Source organism: Delphinus delphis, chromosome 2, assembly GCF_949987515.2.
Source record: "Delphinus delphis chromosome 2, mDelDel1.2, whole genome shotgun sequence".
In the NCBI taxonomy this organism is placed as follows: Eukaryota; Metazoa; Chordata; class Mammalia; order Artiodactyla; family Delphinidae; genus Delphinus; species Delphinus delphis.
In genome coordinates, this window is record NC_082684.1 from 60,206,167 (window position 1) to 60,228,125 (window position 21,959).

At 35.0% G+C, this 21,959-nt stretch overlaps 1 protein-coding gene across 1 annotated transcript in view; it reads left to right on the plus strand.

Moving 5' to 3' along the window:
• Positions 1-21,959, plus strand: part of SEC23A (SEC23 homolog A, COPII coat complex component) — a 65,346-nt gene that overhangs the window by 3,777 nt on the left and 39,610 nt on the right. Inside the window, exons 2-10 of the mRNA XM_060004654.1 lie at positions 1,239-1,480; positions 3,129-3,186; positions 3,390-3,476; positions 4,678-4,914; positions 8,478-8,557; positions 9,333-9,477; positions 13,740-13,898; positions 14,996-15,111; positions 18,814-18,937. Of these exons, the coding sequence (XP_059860637.1) occupies positions 1,260-1,480; positions 3,129-3,186; positions 3,390-3,476; positions 4,678-4,914; positions 8,478-8,557; positions 9,333-9,477; positions 13,740-13,898; positions 14,996-15,111; positions 18,814-18,937 (1,227 nt within the window). The 5' untranslated portion in view covers positions 1,239-1,259. The remainder of the gene's footprint in view (positions 1-1,238; positions 1,481-3,128; positions 3,187-3,389; positions 3,477-4,677; positions 4,915-8,477; positions 8,558-9,332; positions 9,478-13,739; positions 13,899-14,995; positions 15,112-18,813; positions 18,938-21,959) is intronic.

Here is a 21,959-nt window from a genome sequence, read left to right on the forward strand (position 1 = left end):
ATTCCTTAGCTGTCTCTGAAATTCTGATGGGAGGAAATAGTGTTTAATTTTTATTTTATTATTTTTTAATTGAGATATATTTGGCATATAACATCTCTTTTAGAGAAGGGAAAGGTCTTAGCTGCTTAACATACTTCAGATTTGTTAAGCTTCGCTTTCTGTAATTTGTATTACTAAAATATATTTGGACATTTTTCTAAAATTAAAATTGTTATTATATCTAATAATACCTTTTCTTCCCTTACTTACATTTTAAAATCAGCTCCTCATCCCATTGTTGTTCTTAGCTACTTCAGCATCCATGTTGCCTCTGTTGGCACCCTACCTTCATAATTCTTCGGTTCTTGATGCCATTCATCTCTCCCACAAGTCTTTTAGCCAGCCACATAGTACTTGAAATTCTATCTTCTCAGACCTTTAAATTTTACAGTTTCCTTCCATCACTAACCACTGTTGCATTTTGAGAGCATGAGATAGATAGAACTGCTTCCCAGGTAGGAGAGCTGGCATCCTAGTCAGGAAGCTAAAGAATAACAAGATGGAGATGTCTCTTGATACTGGGCACTAACCAGAGTGGCATCTCCCTCTTCCAGTGGTAAAGTTAAATGATTATATTGAAATTATATATCTCAAATTAGAGTTTAAAATGCTCTCTTAAGTTGGAATGTTAAAAGTATTCTGAATTAAGTTTCTGCAAGAGAGGTTAAATGATGCATGATAAAAAATTACCTGTCTAAAATAGAAGTACCTAGTTTTAGAAAAATATTTTTGTTTTGCACCCTTAAATATTCTCTTCTAGCAAGTTTAGTGGAAACTTACTACTTTCTGGGTAGAAAAGCATGTGAGTTTTAGAATTTAATGTTTTTGACAATCTATGTATTAGAATAATGTAACTCACAAGGCTGATACGGAAAACTTAGGATCTAGATTTTCCCCCATTTTTGCCTTAAATCAATAGGACATCTATTTTATTATTTATTATTTTTTGCCATAGTTTTTTTTGGGAGTGAATAAAAAACGATAAAATACCTCTCATTGGGCCTAATATGCATTGGGTTCTGTAGAGCCGTTCATTATTTTGTTATAATTGTGGTCATTGTTGTTTGCTAATTTTTTTGAGATAAATATTTTCATTTGGTTATGATTTCTAATGGATTAATATTGCTGGAAGTGGGAAAAACATACTTATTTTGAATTTTCTTAAGAGGATTTAAAAATATCCTTTAATTTTGTTACAGAAATAAGAATCAAGCTCTACGATGACAACCTATTTGGAATTCATCCAACAAAATGAAGAACGAGATGGAGTCCGATTTAGTTGGAATGTTTGGCCATCAAGTCGACTGGAAGCTACAAGAATGGTCGTTCCAGTAGCAGCCTTATTTACACCACTGAAGGAGAGACCAGATTTGCCACCCATTCAATATGAACCTGTTCTGTGTAGTAGGACCACTTGCCGTGCAGTTTTGAATCCTTTATGGTAATTAAAGTATATGGAAAAAACTAATGTCACTATGATTTAAAAAAAATGTAGTTTCTTTCTTGCTCATTTATATAAGAATATCTTTGTTTTTGATTATAGCTATTTTTTCAAATTAAGGTAGTCAGATCCAAAGAGCTATAAAATCTTAGGATCATTCTAGTTGTAGAGAGTTGATAAGAAACCAAATGCAAAGTTGTCACTGTGTAAACTGTTAGATTCTATCAGTATTCTCTAGATACTGCTGGCAATCAACCCATCTTGTGTCATTTGAAAGGTCATAATTGAGTGGTATGGTGTTTGAAAAATGTTATGATTTCTTGTTACATAAGCCAGACTCTCAAGAATTAACTTTTATTCCTCTTTCTGCTCCCTCTCTCTCCACTCAGTCCACTAGCAAATCTGGTCAATTCCATCTCCAGAACAATCAGGATTCTGTCTCTTACTCTCTGCTAGAACATGGTACTTCAAAATATACCATCTTTTTCCTGGATGGTTTCATTATCCTCCTAACTGGTCTTCCTGTTTCTGTTCTTGCTTTTCAGCAGTCTCTTCTCCACTCAGAAGCTAGAGTTTTACAAATGGATATCAGATTATTAAAATTGTTCAATAGATACTTATTACACTTGGAATGAAAAATCCATAGCCCTTATCAAGACCTATAAAACCCTATATGATCTATCCTTTGTGTATTTCTGCCTTCATCTTGTATCATCCATTTTCTTTATTTTCATCTGCATTATACCTTACCCTCTCTCTTATCCTTGGATATACCTAACTTACTTCTACCACAGACTTTGTACAATAGCTATATGTGCTGCCTGGATTGCTTTGCCCCCAGATTTTCCTGTGACTGGTTTCTTTTCATTCTGATTACATGTCAGTTCTTTATTTTTATTTTTTTTTGGCTGCGTTTGGGTCTTTGTTGCTGCGCGCGGACTTTCTCTAGTTGCGGCGAGAGGGCTTTTCGTTGTGTTGCGCGGGCTTCTCATTATTGTGGCTTCTCTTGTTGTGGCACGCGGGCCCTGGGGCGTGCGGGCTTTAGTAGTTGTGGCTCACGGGCTCCAGAGCACAGGCTCAGTAGCTGTGGCGCACAGGCTTAGTTGCTCCGCAGCATGTGGGATCTTCCTGGACCAGGGATCAAACCCGTGACCTCTGCATTGGCAGGCGGGTTCTTAACCACTGTGCCACCAGGGAAGTCCTTCAGTTGTTTATTAATGAAGGCTTTCCTTTAAAGTAGCCCTCCCAAATACATTCTCATGTCCTGCTTTGTTATCTTTAATCTTTATTATCACTATCTAAAAGTATCTTCTGTGTTTATGCGTTTACTTGTTTATTGTCTTTCTCTTCTACAATATAAACTCTGTGATAGCAGGGACCTATGATCTTGTTTACTTCTTTATCAGCACCTAGAATAATGGCATTCAATAAATATATTTTTATTGAATAAATGCTTTCTAGATCTGAGTTTAGAAGTTACTGAGCCATTTGGAGAAAAAAAAAAACACCTAAAAATACATGGCTTTTAAAGATTGCTTTGATATCAGTTTGAATGTATTCATTTTCAGAAAGAAATTAATTTTATTGAAATTAGGATTATTGTACAATTTAACTGAACCATGAGCTATTGTATCTTTTCTTAAAACAGTCAAGTGGATTATCGAGCAAAACTCTGGGCTTGCAACTTTTGTTATCAAAGGAATCAGGTAAGAAAACCCCTGTTACAGATGTTAATGCTATAATACTGCTCTAAATATGCAGAAAGATGCATATTTAAAAATAAAAATGAAATAACTTTATATATGATGAAACTATCTTTTTTAATAATTAAATGATCAGGAAATAATTATTTTCAGTTTAAAATTTCACACAAATAATTTATTAAAAAAATTTTTTTTTCTACCTGCAGTTTCCACCTACTTACGCTGGTATATCTGAACTGAATCAACCTGCTGAACTTTTACCTCAGTTTTCTAGCATTGAATATGTAGTTCTGGTAAGAACATAAGAGTAACTCTTTAAGAAATTTAAAATATCCAGTAATTTATACCAAAATAACTGTTAAATTGAGCCGACTTAAAAGGCATCATTTTTTTTTTTTTAAGAAGATTTTGGGGGTAGGAGTTTAGTAATTAATTAATTTATTTTTGCTGTGTTGGGTCTTCATTTCTGTGCGAGGGCTTTCTCTAGTTGTGGCAAGCGGGGGCCACTCTTCATCGCGGTGCACAGGCCTCTCTTGTTGCGGAGCACAGGCTCCAGACGCGCAGGCTCAGTAGTTGTGGCTCACAGGCCTAGTTGCTCCACGGCATGTGGGATCCTCCCAGACCAGGGCTCGAACCCGTGTCCCCTGCATTAGCAGGCAGATTCTCAACCACTGCGCCACCAGGGAAGCCCAAAAGGCATCATTCTTGATTCTCACATTGAATTGATTGAGAATTTCAAAGGTAAGAACTGTCAAGGTCAGTTTGAGTAAGGTAATTTCTGTTGTAGTTATTTGAAAGGTGGCCAAGGTATTGGGTGGGGTGGTGTGGTTTGCTATACCGAATAGATCAATAAACAGTAAAGTATCAATTTTGCTTTGTAGTTGGAAGGTCAATTACAAATACTTGGTCAGTATGATGCTCGAGTCTAATGAAGAAATTACTCTTGCATTGGCCCTTGTTAGGAAAATCATTTTTCTTCCCTTTCTGAACAGTTTTACATAGTTATTTACATATTTAAGTATTAAGGTAATATTTTTTATGAATGTTGTAGAGAAACCAGAATATGGTTCACTGAGCCAGTCAGTAATTTGTCCACTCAGTTCTCTTATAATCCAATTCAGGGTTAGATAATTATTTTATAAAAATCATCTAATTTTGCTTTTAAGCTTTATAGTTACTATTTTCTTATTTTAAAAGAAATAAGTGCTTATTATAAGAAATGAAACCTCATGCAGTTAAGTAAAATTGAAAGTGAAAATCTCCTTCATGTAACTATAAATAATGTTTTTAAACTGAATTTTTCACTTGATGATGTCTTGGATATTTCTCCATGCATATATAACCTGTTTCATTTCTGAAATGGCTTTATTAGGATTCCATTGTGTAAATGTATTGTAAATTATTTAATTAGTCCTCTATTGATTATCCTATGTATTGTGCTGAAGTGTTAATACTTTTAAAACACTTTTTTTTGATTGCAACATTTTTTAAAAGCGTGGTCCTCAGATGCCTTTGATATTCCTCTATGTGGTTGATACTTGCATGGAAGATGAAGACTTACAAGCCCTGAAAGAATCTATGCAGATGTCATTAAGTCTTTTACCACCTACAGCTTTGGTTGGCCTAATTACTTTTGGGAGAATGGTGCAGGTTCATGAACTTGGATGTGAGGGCATTTCAAAAAGCTATGTCTTCAGAGGAACAAAAGATCTGTCTGCCAAACAACTGCAGGTAAACAACAAGAATGGTAGTTTTAGCCTGTTTGTGCACATCACTCTATGTATGTCTATAAATGCCTTCTAGATATACGTTTCTAGAAAATATTATGAATAACTAATATAATTGTATTATAACAAAGCCTTTAAATTTAGTGTTGGCCTCAGCGTTCTTTCATTTGCCTTAAATTGTTATCGTAGAGATTGAAGACCCTTCACTTTTGAAGTATCTTTAAAATTTAGAGTGAAACTGAAGCTATTTTACTAGAGATTTGAAAGGTTTATAGAAGAGTCATGCTGAAGACTGAGAGAAGGTAACCACAGAATTTTAGCTTTTGTTTCTTTACATCTCACTTAGGAAAAAAACACTTTTGGCAAGGGTACATATTTTAAGGCTTGAGAGTTAATAGGTGAACCACGAGTATATATATTTTTTCACACACTAGGACATTTTTATCTTTGGGGCAAATTGAAGCTTTGTCTTCCAAGGCAGGGAGTTATGTGTAACATACTAGAATCATCTTGGTGTATTTTTCAAAATCTTTTTCTGTCCAGAGATTTTGATAGATCATAAGAGAGTGAGTGAATATGTGCTTCAACTGGAAGATAGTTGAGAGGGTAGAGATTGTTTATGTAAGTGTTTTGAAAAACTTTCTAAGTGATTCTTTTTTTAAAATTAATTAATTAATTAATTTTTGGCCGCATTGGGTCTTCGTTGCTGCGCACAGACTTTCTCTAGTTGCAGCAAGTGGGGGCTACACTTTGCTGCGGTGCGTGGGCTTCTCATTCAGTGGCTTCTCTTGCTGCCGAGCACGGGCTCTAGGCTCACGGGCTTCAGTAGTTGTGGCACGTGGGCTCAGTAGTTGTGGCTCGTGGGCTCTAGAGTGCAGGCTCAGTAGTTGTGGCGCACGGGCTTAGTTGTTCTGAGGCATGTGGGATCATCCCGGACCAGGGATCGAACCCATGTTCCCTGCATTGGCAGGCGGATTCTTTTTTTTTAATAAATTTATGTATTTATTTATGGCTGTGTTGAGTCTTCATTGCAGTGCGCAGGCTTCTCATTGCGTTGGCTTCTCTTGTTGTGGAGCATGGGCTCTAGGCCTGCGGGCTCAGCAGTTGTGGCTCGTGACTCTAGAGCACAGGCTCAGTAGTTGTGGCACACGGGTTTAGTTGCTCCATGGCATGTGGGATCTTCCCGGACCAGGGCTCAAACCTGTGTCCCCTGCATTGGCAGGTGGATTCTTAACCACTGTGCCACCAGGGAAGTCCCTCTAAGTGATTCTTATACAACCCCCAGTTGAGAAATTACCCTGATTGATAAGCCTGGTATAAAGTCGACAGATACGAAATCAGACTTTGGAGGCATCCAGGTAGCCCAAAATGAAAAAAAAAAAGATTTTGAGGATGACTAATTTGAAGCTTAGCAGACTAGGATAGTGGTGCTGCAGTTAACCGAGACAGAAAATACTGGAGGAATATGCAGGTTTGGAGGGGGAGGATGAATGAACAGTGAATATGGTAGTGAATCATAGTAGTGATTAAGATTTGAGGAAGTGGGGAAAATTAGAGTCTGTGTTCTTTCAAGAGGTTTGTTGTTGAAGGTAGGGAAGGAGATAGTGTGAAAGTTTGAGAGAGAGAGGACCGAGTTAAAGAGGTTTACTTTAGGAGGGACACTTGAATGTGTTTATACACAAAAAGAAAGAGACTAAAGATGGTGAGTGAAAGGAAGAGTGAGATGAGGAGAGTGAGGTTTCACAAAACATGACAGGGATTCCTTCAAGAGCATAAGAAGCAGAGTACCTTGAAGGGGAGGATCACTTGTTTCCATGAGACAGAGAGTGGGCAAGTTTTAACCTCTATGTACCTTAGTTTTGTTTTTGTTTTTTTTTTGCGGTACGTGGGCCTCTCACTGTTGTGGCCTCTCCCATTGCGGAGCACAGGCTCCAGACACGCAGGCTCAGCGGCCATGGCTCACGGGCCCAGCCACTCCGTGGCACGTGGGATCTTCCCGGACCGGGGCACGAACCCGTGTCCCCTGCATCGGCAGGCGGACTCAACCACTGTGCCACCAGGGAAGCCCATACCTTAGTTTTTTCATGTGTAAAGGGAGATAATAATAGTATGTATCTTACAGGGCAGTCATGAAAATTAAATGGATTGTGCTTTTAGATGTTTGCTATTACTGTTATTTTTAAACTGTAAATTTATTTAAGGTAGTTTATTTCTAGTTCTGATTGTAGAATGCATTTTACTTAAATTATGTAATATATATGTAATACATAAAACATCTGCCTTTTTGAAACAATGAATGCATGCAAACTAAATTTTTTTCTCCATCAAAATGTTTTTATCTTCCTTCTCTACCCATCTTGTTGAAGAGAGCCTGGTCTTTGTTCCCCAAATAGTTCTGGATTCAAATCTTAAACTCTTCTAGTTGTGTGATCTTGAGCTGATCTCTTTGCTTGTTTTCTCCTCTTCTATGGAAAGGAATAAACAATACCTATTTTACCAGATTATTTTATTTTAATACTAAATGAAATAATGTAACTGAGAACACTCAGTATAGTGTAAACTCTTTCAGGGCTTCATAGCAAAATCTAGATTAATACCTTGCTTTGCTACTTACTAGTTTTGTAACCTTAGGCAAGTTACTTAGCCCTTCTGAGTGTCAGTTTTCATTTGCAAGGCAGGAATTTAAAAATCTACTTCATTATATTTTGTGAGGAAATAGTATATACAAAGAGTTTAGCACAGAATCTGGCACATAAGTCCTCAGTAAAAAGTTGCTGATCATTCTAGCAGTGTAGGAAATACTGCAGGATTGGTTCAATATTTTTTTTTTTGCAAATCTTTAGACTTTCTGATTTTCTGTTATATACTTTTATTCTATTACTTTATGATTAAGCATTTCTAAATTCAAGAAAATTTTAGTAAAATAACATTATTTTCATGTGTCTAGAGAGGAATTCTGCATACATCTAAAATTCAGAACAAAACTGGCAGTTTGGTTAGGCATTAAGTCAGAAAATTAAGAAGAATAGACGTACAAGGTGTGTGTACCTTATAAACCCCATTAATACAATTCCTTGTATCTCTCCTTTATATTTATTATAGTTGCAATTTTACACTTATTTAGCTAATGATTTAACTCTTGTCTGTTTCACCAGATATAAATTTCCATACGGTCAGGGACTATATATTTTTTTCAACATTAGATACCTGGCACATTGAGATATAGTTGCTGAAAGGAATGAATGAAGATAAGTTAAGAAATATAGACATTCAAGTTACACAGTAACTTATTTTTACTTAATTAGAAATAAAGTATTTCTGAGCTAGTATCCCTCTTTTTTGCTCACATAGCACCTTGTACTTTGCTGTCGTATGATGATCATTTCATTGTATTACTGTTTACCTGACAGTCTCCCCAACTAGAACTTTTGCTTTCTGAGGGAAGAGACTTTGTGTTCTTTATTTTTGTGTTCCTGATGCCTACAGAAGCACCTTGCATATCATAAATATTTGATACATCTTTGTAGGAGTAATTAAATGGATATCACAAAAATAATCTCTTTACAGGAAATGCTGGGGCTCTCTAAAGTACCAGTTACTCAAGCAACACGTGGTCCTCAGGTACAGCAGCCACCTCCTTCCAATAGGTAATAAATACGGCAAAGAGAATTTTACAATTCATGTGGCTATTTTAAGCATCCTATATCCTTAACTTGAATGTAGGGATTCAGTGATACTATATTGTTAAACATTTTTAGGAATATAAATATTGCATTAGTATACTTTTTAAAGAGTTGAGGTAGAATCACATCGCTGAAAAGGTTGGTTTTTCATTATTACAGTGTAAGGAGTTTCTTTAGTTTTGATATATTCTTGATTTTCTAAGTTCAGAAAAACTTAATTTTTGTAGTTGAAGGCAGCCAAGCAAAAATAGTGCCCCACAAACTTTTCATTTTGCCTCCTTACCCTTGTAGTAGCTTTTTCCACTAAACTTACTAATCAGAGGTGGTCTTACTAAAACTGAGTTAATGTATCTTCTCATAATTAATTCAGTAACCTTAAAACTTACTAGATTGGTAAAAGGAAGATGCAGTCTCAAAGTAATACTTGGTTTGAGTGTTTTATTTATAGTAGTTGTACTCAGTGTGATTCTTCACCAGTGGGCAGCATCACCTGGGAACTTATTTGAAAGGCAAATTTTTGGTCACCACCCCAGACTTACTGAAGCAAAACTTTGGAACCAGCAATCTATGTTAAAACAAACCCTCCCACCAATTTTGATGTACACAAAAGTTTGCGAACCATTGTTCTAATGTGTATTCAAATTATTTTTCTCTATTTTTAAGAAAGTGGACAATTTGTTTCTTAAACCCTCACCCACAAACATTTATAAATGGATTTTTATTTAATTTTGTTTTGCAGGTTCTTACAGCCAGTACAGAAAATAGACATGAATCTCACAGATCTTCTGGGAGAACTGCAGCGAGACCCGTGGCCTGTACCACAGGGAAAGAGACCTTTGCGTTCCTCTGGGGTGGCACTTTCCATAGCTGTAGGACTACTTGAGGTAGTGACAATAGCTTTGTTTTGGAATGTAAATGTGTATGTGTGTGTATGGAATGATATGTACAAGATAATGTTGGGTGGAAAAATCAGGTCATAGGACAGCGCATATGTGATTTTATTTAAAGTTTATTTTATTTAAACTTTTATTTAAAGTTTTATTTAAAGTTTATTTAAAATTATCAAACTTTAAGCCTCCTTTTGTGTATAGAGAGGCTTCTGGAGGGATATTTACCCAATTGTTAACAGTGGTGGGTTAAGGAGAGTTTTACTTTTAAGTAGAATTTGAAAATTTTACACTTGACATATATTAGCTTTGTAATTAGAAGAGTTTTTTAAAAAATGTTTTTTAAAATTTGAAATGTTATTAAATTTATAGAAAAGCTGCAAAGGACTTTTTTTCTGAACTATTTGAGATTAAGTTGCTGAAGTGATGTTACCAACCCCTTGAATACTTTAGTTGTATTTCCTATAAACCAGGATATTCTCCTACATAACCATAATACAACTTTCAAAGTCAGGTTTTGAAATATATGATACATACACTGATGTATTATACAATACATAACACTGATACACTACTACCATCTAATTCTCAAAACTCATTCAAGTTTCAGTGGTTATCTCAATAATTTCTTTTACTGAAAGGATTTAATTCAGAGGCATGTATGTAGTGGTTATGTCTGTTTAGTCTCCTTTAGTCTGGTATAGATCCTCAGCCTTTCCTTGACTTTCATGACCTTGGCACTTTGGAAGATTCAGGCCAGTATATAGAATGTCTCTCAAATTAGGTTTGTCTTGATGTAGCGTCACAATTAGATTGAGGTATTGCATCATTGGAAGGAATATCACAGAAGTAATGGTCTATTCTTACTGTATCCTCTCAGGTGGCACATGATTTTCATTTGCCCATTATTGATGATTATGACTTTGATCACTCATTAAGGTGTGTCTGCCAGGTTTCTCCACTGTAAAATTACTCTTATTTCCCCTCCTTTTGTAATTAATAAACATTAGATGGTGAGGATCTTTGAAACCATGCAAATATCCTATTCCTCATCAAACTTTCAATTTATTCATTTATTAATATCACTGTGGATTCGTGGTTTCCTATTTTTTACGGTGAGTTATCTGTTACTATCAGTTTTTATTCTTTTAACTTTCTGCTTTGACATAATTCCAAACATATGGAAAAGTTACAAGAATGGTTCAAAGAATTCCTTTAAACCTTTCACCCAGATTCCTCAGATGTTAACATTTTATTACATTTGCTTTATCCTTCTCTCTCCAGATATTTATATAGTGTGCTCTCTCTATAAATATAGATGTAGCTATATATAGGTATCTATTTATATGTTACACACATATAAATATTAAAAAACCATTTGAAAGTCAGTTACAAATGTGATGTCCCTTTACTTCTAAGTTCTTTAGTGTGCATTTCTTAATTACATAAGAACATTCCTTTGTATAACCACAGTTCATTTAACAATCATGAAATTAACATTGATATAACACTATTTTCTAATCTTTAAACTTTATTCAGATTTCACCAGTTATCCTAATAATACTGTATATTGTATTCACTTGTCATGTCTCTTTGGTGTCCTTTATTCTGGAACAGTTCCACAGTTTTTCTTTGTGTTTCATGACGATACTTTTTAGGGGTATAGGCTAGTTATTTTGTAGAAGGACTCTCAATTTGGGTTTATCTGATCTTTAATCATGAGTAGATTGAGCTTTTGCAATTATGCCAGCCTAATTCTCTTGCCCTTGTAAATTACTTGATCATTTGCTTGGAGTATTACTAGTATGTCCTGTGGGTTAATTTTCTCTAGTGCCTGGTGATCCTTTTCTATATGTGTATTCAAGTATTTTGTTTCTATAAAGTTTTCTTGTATTACAGTTTTAAGTGTTAGTTTTTTCATTGTTTTGTTTATCTTCTTTAAGAACTCCAATTATACATAAATTGGATCTTTGCTTGTTTTCTATTTCAACCACTTTATCTCTGATTTTTTATTCTTATTTATTTCGTTTTCATGCTCTTGATTATTTTCTTGCTGTTCTTTAGTGCCCCTTAATAAGTTTTCATTTGAATCTGGCAGTTGTTCTATGCTGGCTGCTAGCTTCCTTCTTTCTTCCTTGTACTTTTCCCCAAACTGCCCTTGCTTGTGTGAAGGCTTGCATGGGAGATAGCTCACTGGGACTTAGTGTTTATTTATTTATTTTTTACTTATAAGTAACTTGAAGTTTGAATGCTTTTTGAGTTCTAGGTATGAAGGTGTGTGGTTTGTATACTTTAATTTGTTCTTGTTCTTTACTGATGTTTCAGCTTTACATGACTCCTGTTACCTCATCAGGATGATACCCAGTATGAAAACAGTATTTTTATTTGTTTATTAATCTAGTTTAAGAATGTTATAGAAGTAATAAGTATACCTAATAAAAACATTCAAATATGCAAGGATGTATAAAAATGAAAAGTAAAAGGCAGTTTTCCTTGCTCTTGCCTAGATTTGTTAATCATGAATTTTTAAAATTATCATCAAAATATATATCATTGACATTCTTTTCTGAAGCTATAATGTAGCTTGAAAATGCACTGTGTATTTTTGTTCAATAACTGCTTATAGAAATTAGAAATAAAAGCATTTCAAATATGATATATAAATATTGTTAATTGTGGAATAGAGTGGTTATACACATAGAGAAGGAGATGTAATTCTTTGTAATTGCAGTTTTGCTGCTTGCTGGGGAATCTTTCATGTATTAAAGTCTTAGGATACCTTTAAATTTTTTTTTTCTAGATTCCCTGTTTCTTTTGGATTGTACTCAGTTCTTTTGTTTATTATAAATTTTCTGAGTTCTTTCATGTCTAAAAATGTTTTTTAATTTTTCCCTCTCACTTCATTTGTACTTTGGGTCCTTGTCTTCAATAGGATCTTTGAGCCATTCCTCGCTAGTATTCTAACAGATAGTTTATTGGATAATTTGATGTAGTCTCATTCTTAGTCCTTTTCAGGAAACTTATTTTTCCCACTGAACATTTTTAGAATGTTCTCTTTAATTTTAGAGTTCTGAAATTTCATTAGGTTGTGTTTAGGTTTGATTATTTTTTCATTAATTATGTTTGGTTGTTGGTAGGTCCTTTCATTAAGACTTCTGTCATTCTTCAGCTTACTTTCTTTTTTTCTTTTTTATTCTATATTCATTAGATTGATGCTGGACTTCTGCATTTCTTCATATCTTTATTTTTTTTCCTCATGTTTTCCTTCTTTTCTCCTATTTCTTAGAGGTTTCTTCAAGTTTATTTTCCATATCTCTAACTTGGTCTTCAGACATGCTTTTTAGCCCATTCCTTGAGGTATTTTTACTTTTGCCATGATTTTAATTCTAGAATCTCTTGAGAGTTGTCATATTTGTTTTGATATTCATTGTAACATGTGTTCTGTATCTTTCAGCCCCCAATTTCTATGCTAAGAACCTTCTCTGGGAAGATTGCCTACTTTTCTCAGAGAGCTCTTCTTAGGAATTGCTAAAATCTGTTGTCATTAGCTGCTGTTTCTGGAGCTGACTGCACTTCTTTGGCCCATTGCTGCTTTTTGTGTTTTTTTGACTCTAAATGTAGAGTTTTTAAGATATTCCCTTGGGAAGATCTGGCTTACTTTTGGTATATATATATGTACATACATATATTTTAAATTATACATAATATATATAGTTAAAATTCTTTTGTCAATCCAGTACAATCTGTTGTTTGGATTCCTCAAAATTTCTAGTGTGCTGATAGTACTCTTTCTTATTTATTTTTTAAACAGTACCATTTATATCATTTCACTGGCATCTTGGGAAGAAGGGGGAGGTAGATTGAAGTACTCAATCCATCAGTTTGAATTAGAAATAAAAGTTGTGCATGTATTTTAAGCATAGAAAACAAAAATAACAACCAAACAGAAAAAGATACCCTCTTTTCTTCTTCTTTTCCTACTCTTCCCTATCTAGTACTAGTTAAGCAGGAGAAACTCCTTGCTTATAGGGATCAGGTTTATAGATTATTTTAAAATTAGGAAGGCATTGCTATTAGAATAGGATTTCAAAAGAAAGATATTCACACAAACATCTTGTTTTTAAATTTTGTTTTAAACATTTGATTATTCTTGGAAAATGTATGCTTTTCTAGAAAGAATATATAAAAATTCACTATCATAAATGTATATCCATATGTTTTCCTTTAAGCTCTTCTCATGAATTACTTTTTCCTGATAGTGTACTTTTCCCAACACTGGTGCTCGTATCATGATGTTCATTGGTGGTCCAGCCACTCAGGGGCCTGGAATGGTGGTTGGAGACGAATTGAAGACACCCATAAGATCATGGCATGACATAGAAAAAGACAATGCCAAATATGTTAAAAAGGGAACTAAGGTAATTTTGGTTTTTAAGTCTTTTTGCCTTATTAGAAAAATTCATCTGATGGAAGAGGAAGAATATAATTACTTTCTGATAAGTCTGATATTGTGATGATCCTGCAACTGCTCCTCAGATTTAGAGAAATAGTCTTTTTCTTCCTTGATAATTTGTTATATTTTTTCTGGTTTTAAATATTTAAAAACTTAATAAGGAGCACCAATAGGTGTCTCTTTAAAAACTACTCCTGAGAGAAAACCTGTGTGTCTTTTTTAATATTCATGTTAAAGAATGTCTTTCCCATCAGGAAGAATTTCTTGAATTTTCCAATTTTTCATTTCCAGGAGGCTGCCCTTTAGATATGTATATTGTTCATAGCTTGAATAGTCCGTCATTTTCTCATAAGTTGTTCTCTGTTCATGTAACTTCAATTTTATCTGGGTTTGTGTCAGTACATTTTCACTACTGTTGATTCTTGATACCCTTGTATTGGTTCTGCTTGTTAATGTCCCATCCCTCCCCCCCTTTTTAAAAAAATTGTCTAGAGTTTACAATTTTAGTTTAGTTGTCCTGTATTATCTCATATTTCTTTTTGGTAGTCATTATTATATTTTTAGGGTGTAATTAATAACAGATAATTTTTGTCACTATTAATGGATGCTTTTTTTCCTGTCACCTAATTTCCCTTTTGAATTTGGAGTATTTCTTAGAGCTTCAAAAGAAGTTTTATATTTGTTTATCTTAATACTTTTGCTATTGTCTATTTTTCATACTTGAGTATAGATTTATCCAGGAAAAAGAGTTCTGTGTTGTTCTTCCATCATGTATGTATGAAGAGCAACATGCCTTTCTTCAAGGTTAGCTTGAAATTTAGGAGTTCATTTAGAATGAATGGCATTTAAAGAAAAGAATGTGAGAGTGTCACACTTATTAGAAGTTATCGTATCATTTTATGAGACGTTATAGAAAATTAAATTAGAACAAATCACACTTAAATTATTATGGATTATTCTTTTAGTATTTCTTAGATCATTTTGATTTATTAATGGCAAAAGATTTATAGGATGATTAAGTTTGTACATTACTTTGATTTGATCTTAAAAAATCTGTTGTAGCATTTTGAAGCATTGGCTAATCGCGCTGCTACGACTGGTCATGTTATTGATATCTATGCATGTGCATTAGATCAGACAGGTCTCCTGGAGATGAAATGCTGTCCTAACCTTACTGGGTATGTATATACGTTTTTACAAGTATTGCAGTTATAAACTAATAATGACACTTTACAAATATAAACCAATAATGGAAAAAAAAAATAGTCATGATCCTGCCACTCCAGGGCAACAGCTATTAACAGTTTTTGATACTCCTTTCAGTAAAGCTTACTTTAAATTTTTTCTAAAATACAGTTAAAAAGGCACAAGTTCTGTTTGAAAAGATCATCTTCATACCCTTCAGTCATTGTTTTATATTATTATTTTGGTAGCTTTTTTGAGATATAATTCACATACTATAAAATTTACTCATTTAAAGCATGTAATTTAATGGTTTTTTTTTTCTTTTAGTATATTCTACCCATCACCATGATTTTATTTTAGGACATTTACATTATCCCAGCAAGAAACTCTGTACCTATTAGCAGTCACTTCCCAATTCTCCTTCCTCCCCCTCCCCCTTTCAGCCTAGACAACCACTAAACTACTTTCTGTCCCTATAGATTTGCCTGTTCTTGATATTAGGGGGACACCATTTTATCCTTCACCATTAAGTATAATGTTAGCTGTGGATTTTTGTAGATGCCTTTATCAGGTTGAGTATGTTCCTATTCCTAGTTTGTTGGATTTTTCTTTGAGTGAGATGGGAAGTCATTAGAGAGTTTTCAGGAGAGGAGTGATATGATCTGACTTAATGCTTTAAAAGGATCATTTGACTTTAGTTGTCTTTAGTACGTAGAGGGACACAGGAATATCAAGTGGTAGCATCACAGCTGGTGAGAAGTGGTTGGATTTGGGGTATATTTAGAAGACAGAGAATTTGCTAGGAGGTTGGATCTGGGGTTTGAGAAAACCAAATAAGTCTAGAAGGATTGAGTTGTCCTTTATTGAAATGGGTAAGACTGGAAGGAAGAACATTTGGGGAGAAGATTAGGAGTTCAGTTTTGAACATGTTTGGTTTGAGATGCCAGTAGACATCCATGGGGAGAGGTTGAGTAGGCAGTTGGATATTAGAACCTACAAATGCAGAAGATAGGTCTGAATTTGTATCTAGAGATATAAATGCAGGAGTTGTCAGAATATTGCTGTGGTTTTTATTTTTTGGCTGCATTGGGTTGCTGTGCACAGGCTTTCTCTAGTTGCGGCAAGCAGGGGCTACTCTTCATTGCGGTGCGCGGGCTTCTCATTGCAGTGGCTTCTCTTGTTGCGAAGCATGGGCCCTAGAGTACATGGGCTTCAGTAGTTGTGGCACACGGGCTTAGTTGCTCCGCGGCATGTGGGATCTTCCCAGACCAGGGATTGAACGCGTGTCCCCTGCATTGGCAGGCGGATTCTTAAGCACTGCGCCTCCAGGGAAGTCCCTATTGTTGGTTTTTTAAAGCAATAAAAGTGGATGAGATTGTAAGATTGTGTAATTTAACACTACGAAGGTCATTGGTGACCTTCCTAAGAGCACTGAAAGTTGACTTAGAGTGAATAAGAAAAGGAACAGGAGGAGGGGATCGGAAGCAGCTGACATAGACCAGAGCTTCTCAGACTTTCATTTCACATGTACAAGTCAGTTGGATAGCTTGTTAAAATATAGATTCTGGATTTAGTATGCATAGGATGGGACTTGAAATTCTGCTTTTCAAACAAGACCCTTGGTGATGCTAATGTTGTTGGACCAAGGGCAACACTGAGTAGTAAAGGTATAGACAGCTCTTTCATAGAGGTTTGCTGTAAAAGGGAGTGGATAAGTAGGGTATGGTATACGTTGCCATTATTTTAGGATGTTTTACTAGGTTTAGTGATAACATAGATCGTTCTAGATGACATGTTTGCAAAAGTGGAAAATCTGAAAAAATCTACATGCAAACTATTAGAATTAGTATGTTAAGTTGTCAAGACTTCTAAATCAAGGTCAGTGTACAAAATTCAACTATATTTTTGTATAACAGTAACAAATAGAGTAGACCCTGGGACACCATGGGTTTGAACTGCACAGGTCCACTTATATGTGGATTTTTTTCAATATATACATACTATAGTACTACATGATCCTTGGTTGGTTGACTCCAAGGATGTGGAACCATGGATACGGAGGGCTGACTATAAAGTTTTACATAGATTTTTGACTACACATAAGGGTCTGTGCCCTAAACTCCACATTGTTCAAGGGTCAACTATAAAAAGCAAACAAAATTTAACAGCATACAATCTATAATAGCATCAGAGATAACATAAATTAGGACTTTAGCAGTATCAAAAATAAAATTTCCATTGATTAATTATACCACATCAGTTTTTTTTCTTTGCCTAATGTAATTTTTGATTGTTTTATTGTTATTTTAAAAACTACTTAAAATATTTTAAAAATATGATGAACAAATACATGTAAATGTTTGGACTCAGGTTGTATATGGATATATGTATCCGCCTTTTAATTTAAACAGTAGAAAGTTTTACATAGCTTCCCCTACTTTGCATTTTTTTTTACTGATATCTTGGAAATGGGTTTATAGTAGTACAGTTGACCCTTGAACAATTTGAGGATTGGGGGAACTGACCCTTTGCATAGTGGAAAGTCTGAGTATAATTTTTAGTTGGCCCTCCATATCTGTGGTTCCTCTATATTTGCAGTTCTGCATCCTCAGATTCAACCATCAGTGGATAGTGTAGTTCTGTAATATTTACTACTGAAAAAAATCCGCTCATAAGTGGACTCACGCAGTTCAAAACCTGTGGTTTTCAAGGGTCAACTGTATATCACTCCATTGTGTGGTTGTACCATATTTTATTCAGCTAGTCTAATACATGGTCATCTGGATTGTTTCCAATCTTTTATTATTATAAATAGTACTTCAGTGAATAGACTTGTGCCTGTATTTTGCTTTTTGGTTTTTCTTTGCCCGATTATCTTTGGGATAGATTCCTAATAGTGGGGTGGCTGGATTACAGAGAAAATACATATGTAATTTTGTTAGATACTGTCAAGTTCCCTTGCATTGGGTTTGCACCATTTTCCATTCCCATAAGCAATTATGAGTATGCCCGTTTTTCCACAGCCTCATCAACAGAATATGTTGTCAGACTGATTTGCTGATTTATTAGGGTGGAAATGGCATCTCAGAATAGTTTTTATTTGACAGTGTTTTTTAAAACTTAAAAAAATTTATAAAGGTACATGGTTACTGAAAAAAATTTAACAGTACTTAAGTGCATAATGTGAAAATGCTCCCAAAATATGCCTGTATTCTCATTCACTGGGTATAACACTGTTAAGTTCAGTGTGACACACAGAGACAATATATGCATATACACACACTACACATGGAGATATTTATTTTTAAGAATGATAATGAATGCTGTGAACTCTCAGATGTCTTCACCAGTAGGGAGAACTGGGTAACTGGGATGGGAGAGACACATATATTACTATGTACCCTTTTGTACTTTTTGAATTTTGTAATGTATAGATGTATTACCTATTTAAAAAAGAATTTTTAAAAATTACTGAGGACAGATACAAGTGTTAGGGGCACTCAGGTACCCTCAGAATTGAGATTATTTGTGGCGTGGGGATATTTTCATATAATTGAGTTTTTTAAATTAATGTTAATATCACACATCTTGGGAAATATCTTTAAAATTTTGTTGGTAGTGTTGAAAAATAATTTACTTTTCTGGTTTTACACATGGACTCTTGTGTCACATTGTTTTTTCCTCTTTCCATGCAGAGGATACATGGTAATGGGTGACTCTTTCAACACTTCCTTATTCAAGCAAACTTTTCAAAGAGTTTTTACCAAAGATATGCATGGACAGTTTAAAATGGGCTTTGGTGGTACATTAGAAATAAAGGTAAGAACCAAAACTTGACATGTATGGTATGTTACCAAGAGAGAAATTTGTAGGCTTGATCATAATTTTAAAACATCATCAATCAAATTCAAAATATGCTTTAAAAATAGTGGTTATTTTGTATTGAAACCTGGAGTTAGAGATTTGTTCACCAGAAAAATGTTCATCGTTAAATGTACAATGAAATTTTACTTGAGCATCTCTAAATAATTGTTAAAACAAGAGGAAATTATATAAGTAAAATTTCCTTTAACTCTATTTTTTGTTTATATAGGGTTTAACTTTTTAAGTATAGGCATACCTCATTTTATTGTGCTTCGCAGATACTGCATTTTTTTACAAATTGAAGGTTTGTGGCAACCCTGTGTGGAGCAAGTCTGCTGGCACCATTTTTTCAACAGCATTTGCTCACTTCATGTCTCTGTGTCACATTTTGGTAATTCTCACAATATTTCAAACTTTTTCATTATTATTATATTTGTTATGGTGATCTGTGGTCTGTGATCTTTGATGTTACTATTGTAATTGTTTTGGGGCACCATGAACCGTACCCATTTAAGACAGTGAACTTAATCAGTAAATGTGTGTGTTCTGATTGCTCCAGCTGCTGGCCGTTCCCTTGTCTCTCTCCCTTTTCTCAGGCCTCTCTATTCCCTGAGACACAGCAATATTGAAATTAGGCCAATTAATAACCCTACAATGGTCTCTAAGTGTTCAAGTGAAAGGAAGAGTCCCACATCTCTCACTTTAAATCAAAAGCTTTGTGAGGAAGACATGTCAAAAACCAAGACAGGCCAAAGCTAAGTCTCTTGGTTCCAAACAGTTGGTCAAGTTGTGAATGCAAAGGAGGAGATCTTAAAAGAACTTAAAAGTGCTACTCCAGTGAACACACAAAGGATAAGAAAGAAAAACAGCCTGACTGCTGATATGGAGAAAGTTTTAGTGGTCTGGATAGAGGATCAAACCTGCTACAATGTTCCCTTAAGCCAAAGCCTAATCCAGAGCAAGTCCTGTCCTCCCTTCAATTCTAGGAAGGCTGAGAGAGGTGAGGAAGCTGCAGAAGAAAAGTTTGAAGCTAGCAGAGTTGGTTCATGTGGTTTAAAGAAAGAAGCCAGCTTTGTAACATAAAAGTGCAAGGGGAAGCATCGAGTGCTGATGTAGAAGCTGCAGCAAGTTATCCAGAAGATCTAACTAAGATAATGAATAAAGGTGGTGGCTACATAAAACAACAGATTTTCAATATAGATGAAACAACCTTCTACTGGAAGAAGATGTCATTGAGAACTTTCATAGCTAGAGAGAAGTCAGTGGTGGGCTTCAAAGGACAGGCTGACTCTCTCGTTAGGGACTAATGCGGTCGGTGAGTTTAAGTTGACCTAATACTCATTTACCATTTCTCGAGATCCTTGGGCCCTTAAGAATCTACTCTGCCTATGCTCTATTAATGAAACAACATAGCCTGGATGACAGCATATCTGTTTACCACATGGTTTACTGAATATTTTAAACCCACTGTTGAGACCTACCACTCAGAAAAAAAAGAATCTTTTCTAAATATTACTGCTCATTGACAATGCACCTGGTCACCTAAGAGCTCTGTTGGAGATGGACAATGAGATTCAAGTTGTTTCCATGCCTGCTAACACAACATCCATCATGCAGTCCATGGATCAAGGAGTAATTTCAACTTTCAAGTCTTATTTTTTAAGAAATACATTTCATAAGGCTATAGCTACCATAGACAGTGGTTCCTCTGATGAATCTTGGCAAAGTAGATTGAAAACCTTCTGGAAAGAATTCACCATTCAGATGCCATTAAGAACATTTGTGATTCGTGGGAAGAGATCAAAATATCAGTCTTAACAAGAGCTTGAAAGAAGTTGATTCCAGCCCTCATGGATGAATGTGAGGGGTTCAAGACTTCAGTGGAAGAAGTAACTGCAGATGTAGTGGAAATAGCTAGAGAACTAGAATTGGAAGTAGAGCCTGAAGATATGATTGAACTGCTGCAACCTCATGATAAAACTTGAATGGAGAGGAGTTGCTTCTTATGGATGAGCAAAGAAAGTGGTTTCTTGAAATGGAATCTACTGATGAAGATGCTGTACAGATTGTTGAAATGACAACAAAGGATTTAAAATATTACATAAACTTAGTTGATAAAGCAGTGACAGGGTTTGAGAGGACTGACTCCAATTTTGAAAGAAGTTCAACTGTGGGTAAAACGCTATCAAACAGCATTGCATGCTACAGAGAAACTGTGAAAGGAAGAGTCATTCAATGCAGCAAACTTCATTGTTGTCTTATTTTAAGAAATTGCCACATATATCCAGACAAAACTCTAATTCAAAAAGATACATACACCCCTATGTTCATAGCAGCACTATTCATGATAGCCAAGACATGGAAACAACCCAAATGTCCATCGACAGATGAATGGATAAAGAAGATGTGGTACATATACACAATGGAATACTACTCAACCATAAGAAAGAAAGAAAGAATGCCCTTTGCAGCAACATGGATGCAACTAGAGATTATCATACTAAGTGAAGTAAGTAAGAAAGAGAAAGACAAATACCATATGATATCACTTATATGTGGAATCTAAAATATGACACAAAGGAACCTATCTACAAAACAGAAACAGACTCACTGACATAGAGAACAGACTTGTGGTTGCCAAGGGGCAGGGGGCTGGGGGAGGAATGGAGTGGGAAGTTGGGATTAGGAGATGTAAGCTATTATATATGGAATGGGTAAACAACAAGGTCCTACTGTATAGCACAGAGAGCTGTATTCAATATCCTATGATAAACCATAATGGAAAAGAATATATAAAAAAGAATGTATATATTTGTGTAACTGAATCACTTTGCTGTACAGAAGAAATTAACACAACATTGTAAATCAACTATACTTCAAAAAAAAGAAACAGAAAAAAAGAAATAGCCACAGTCACCCCAACCTTCAGCAACCACCATCACCCTGATCAGTCAGCAGCCATCAACATCGAGGCGAG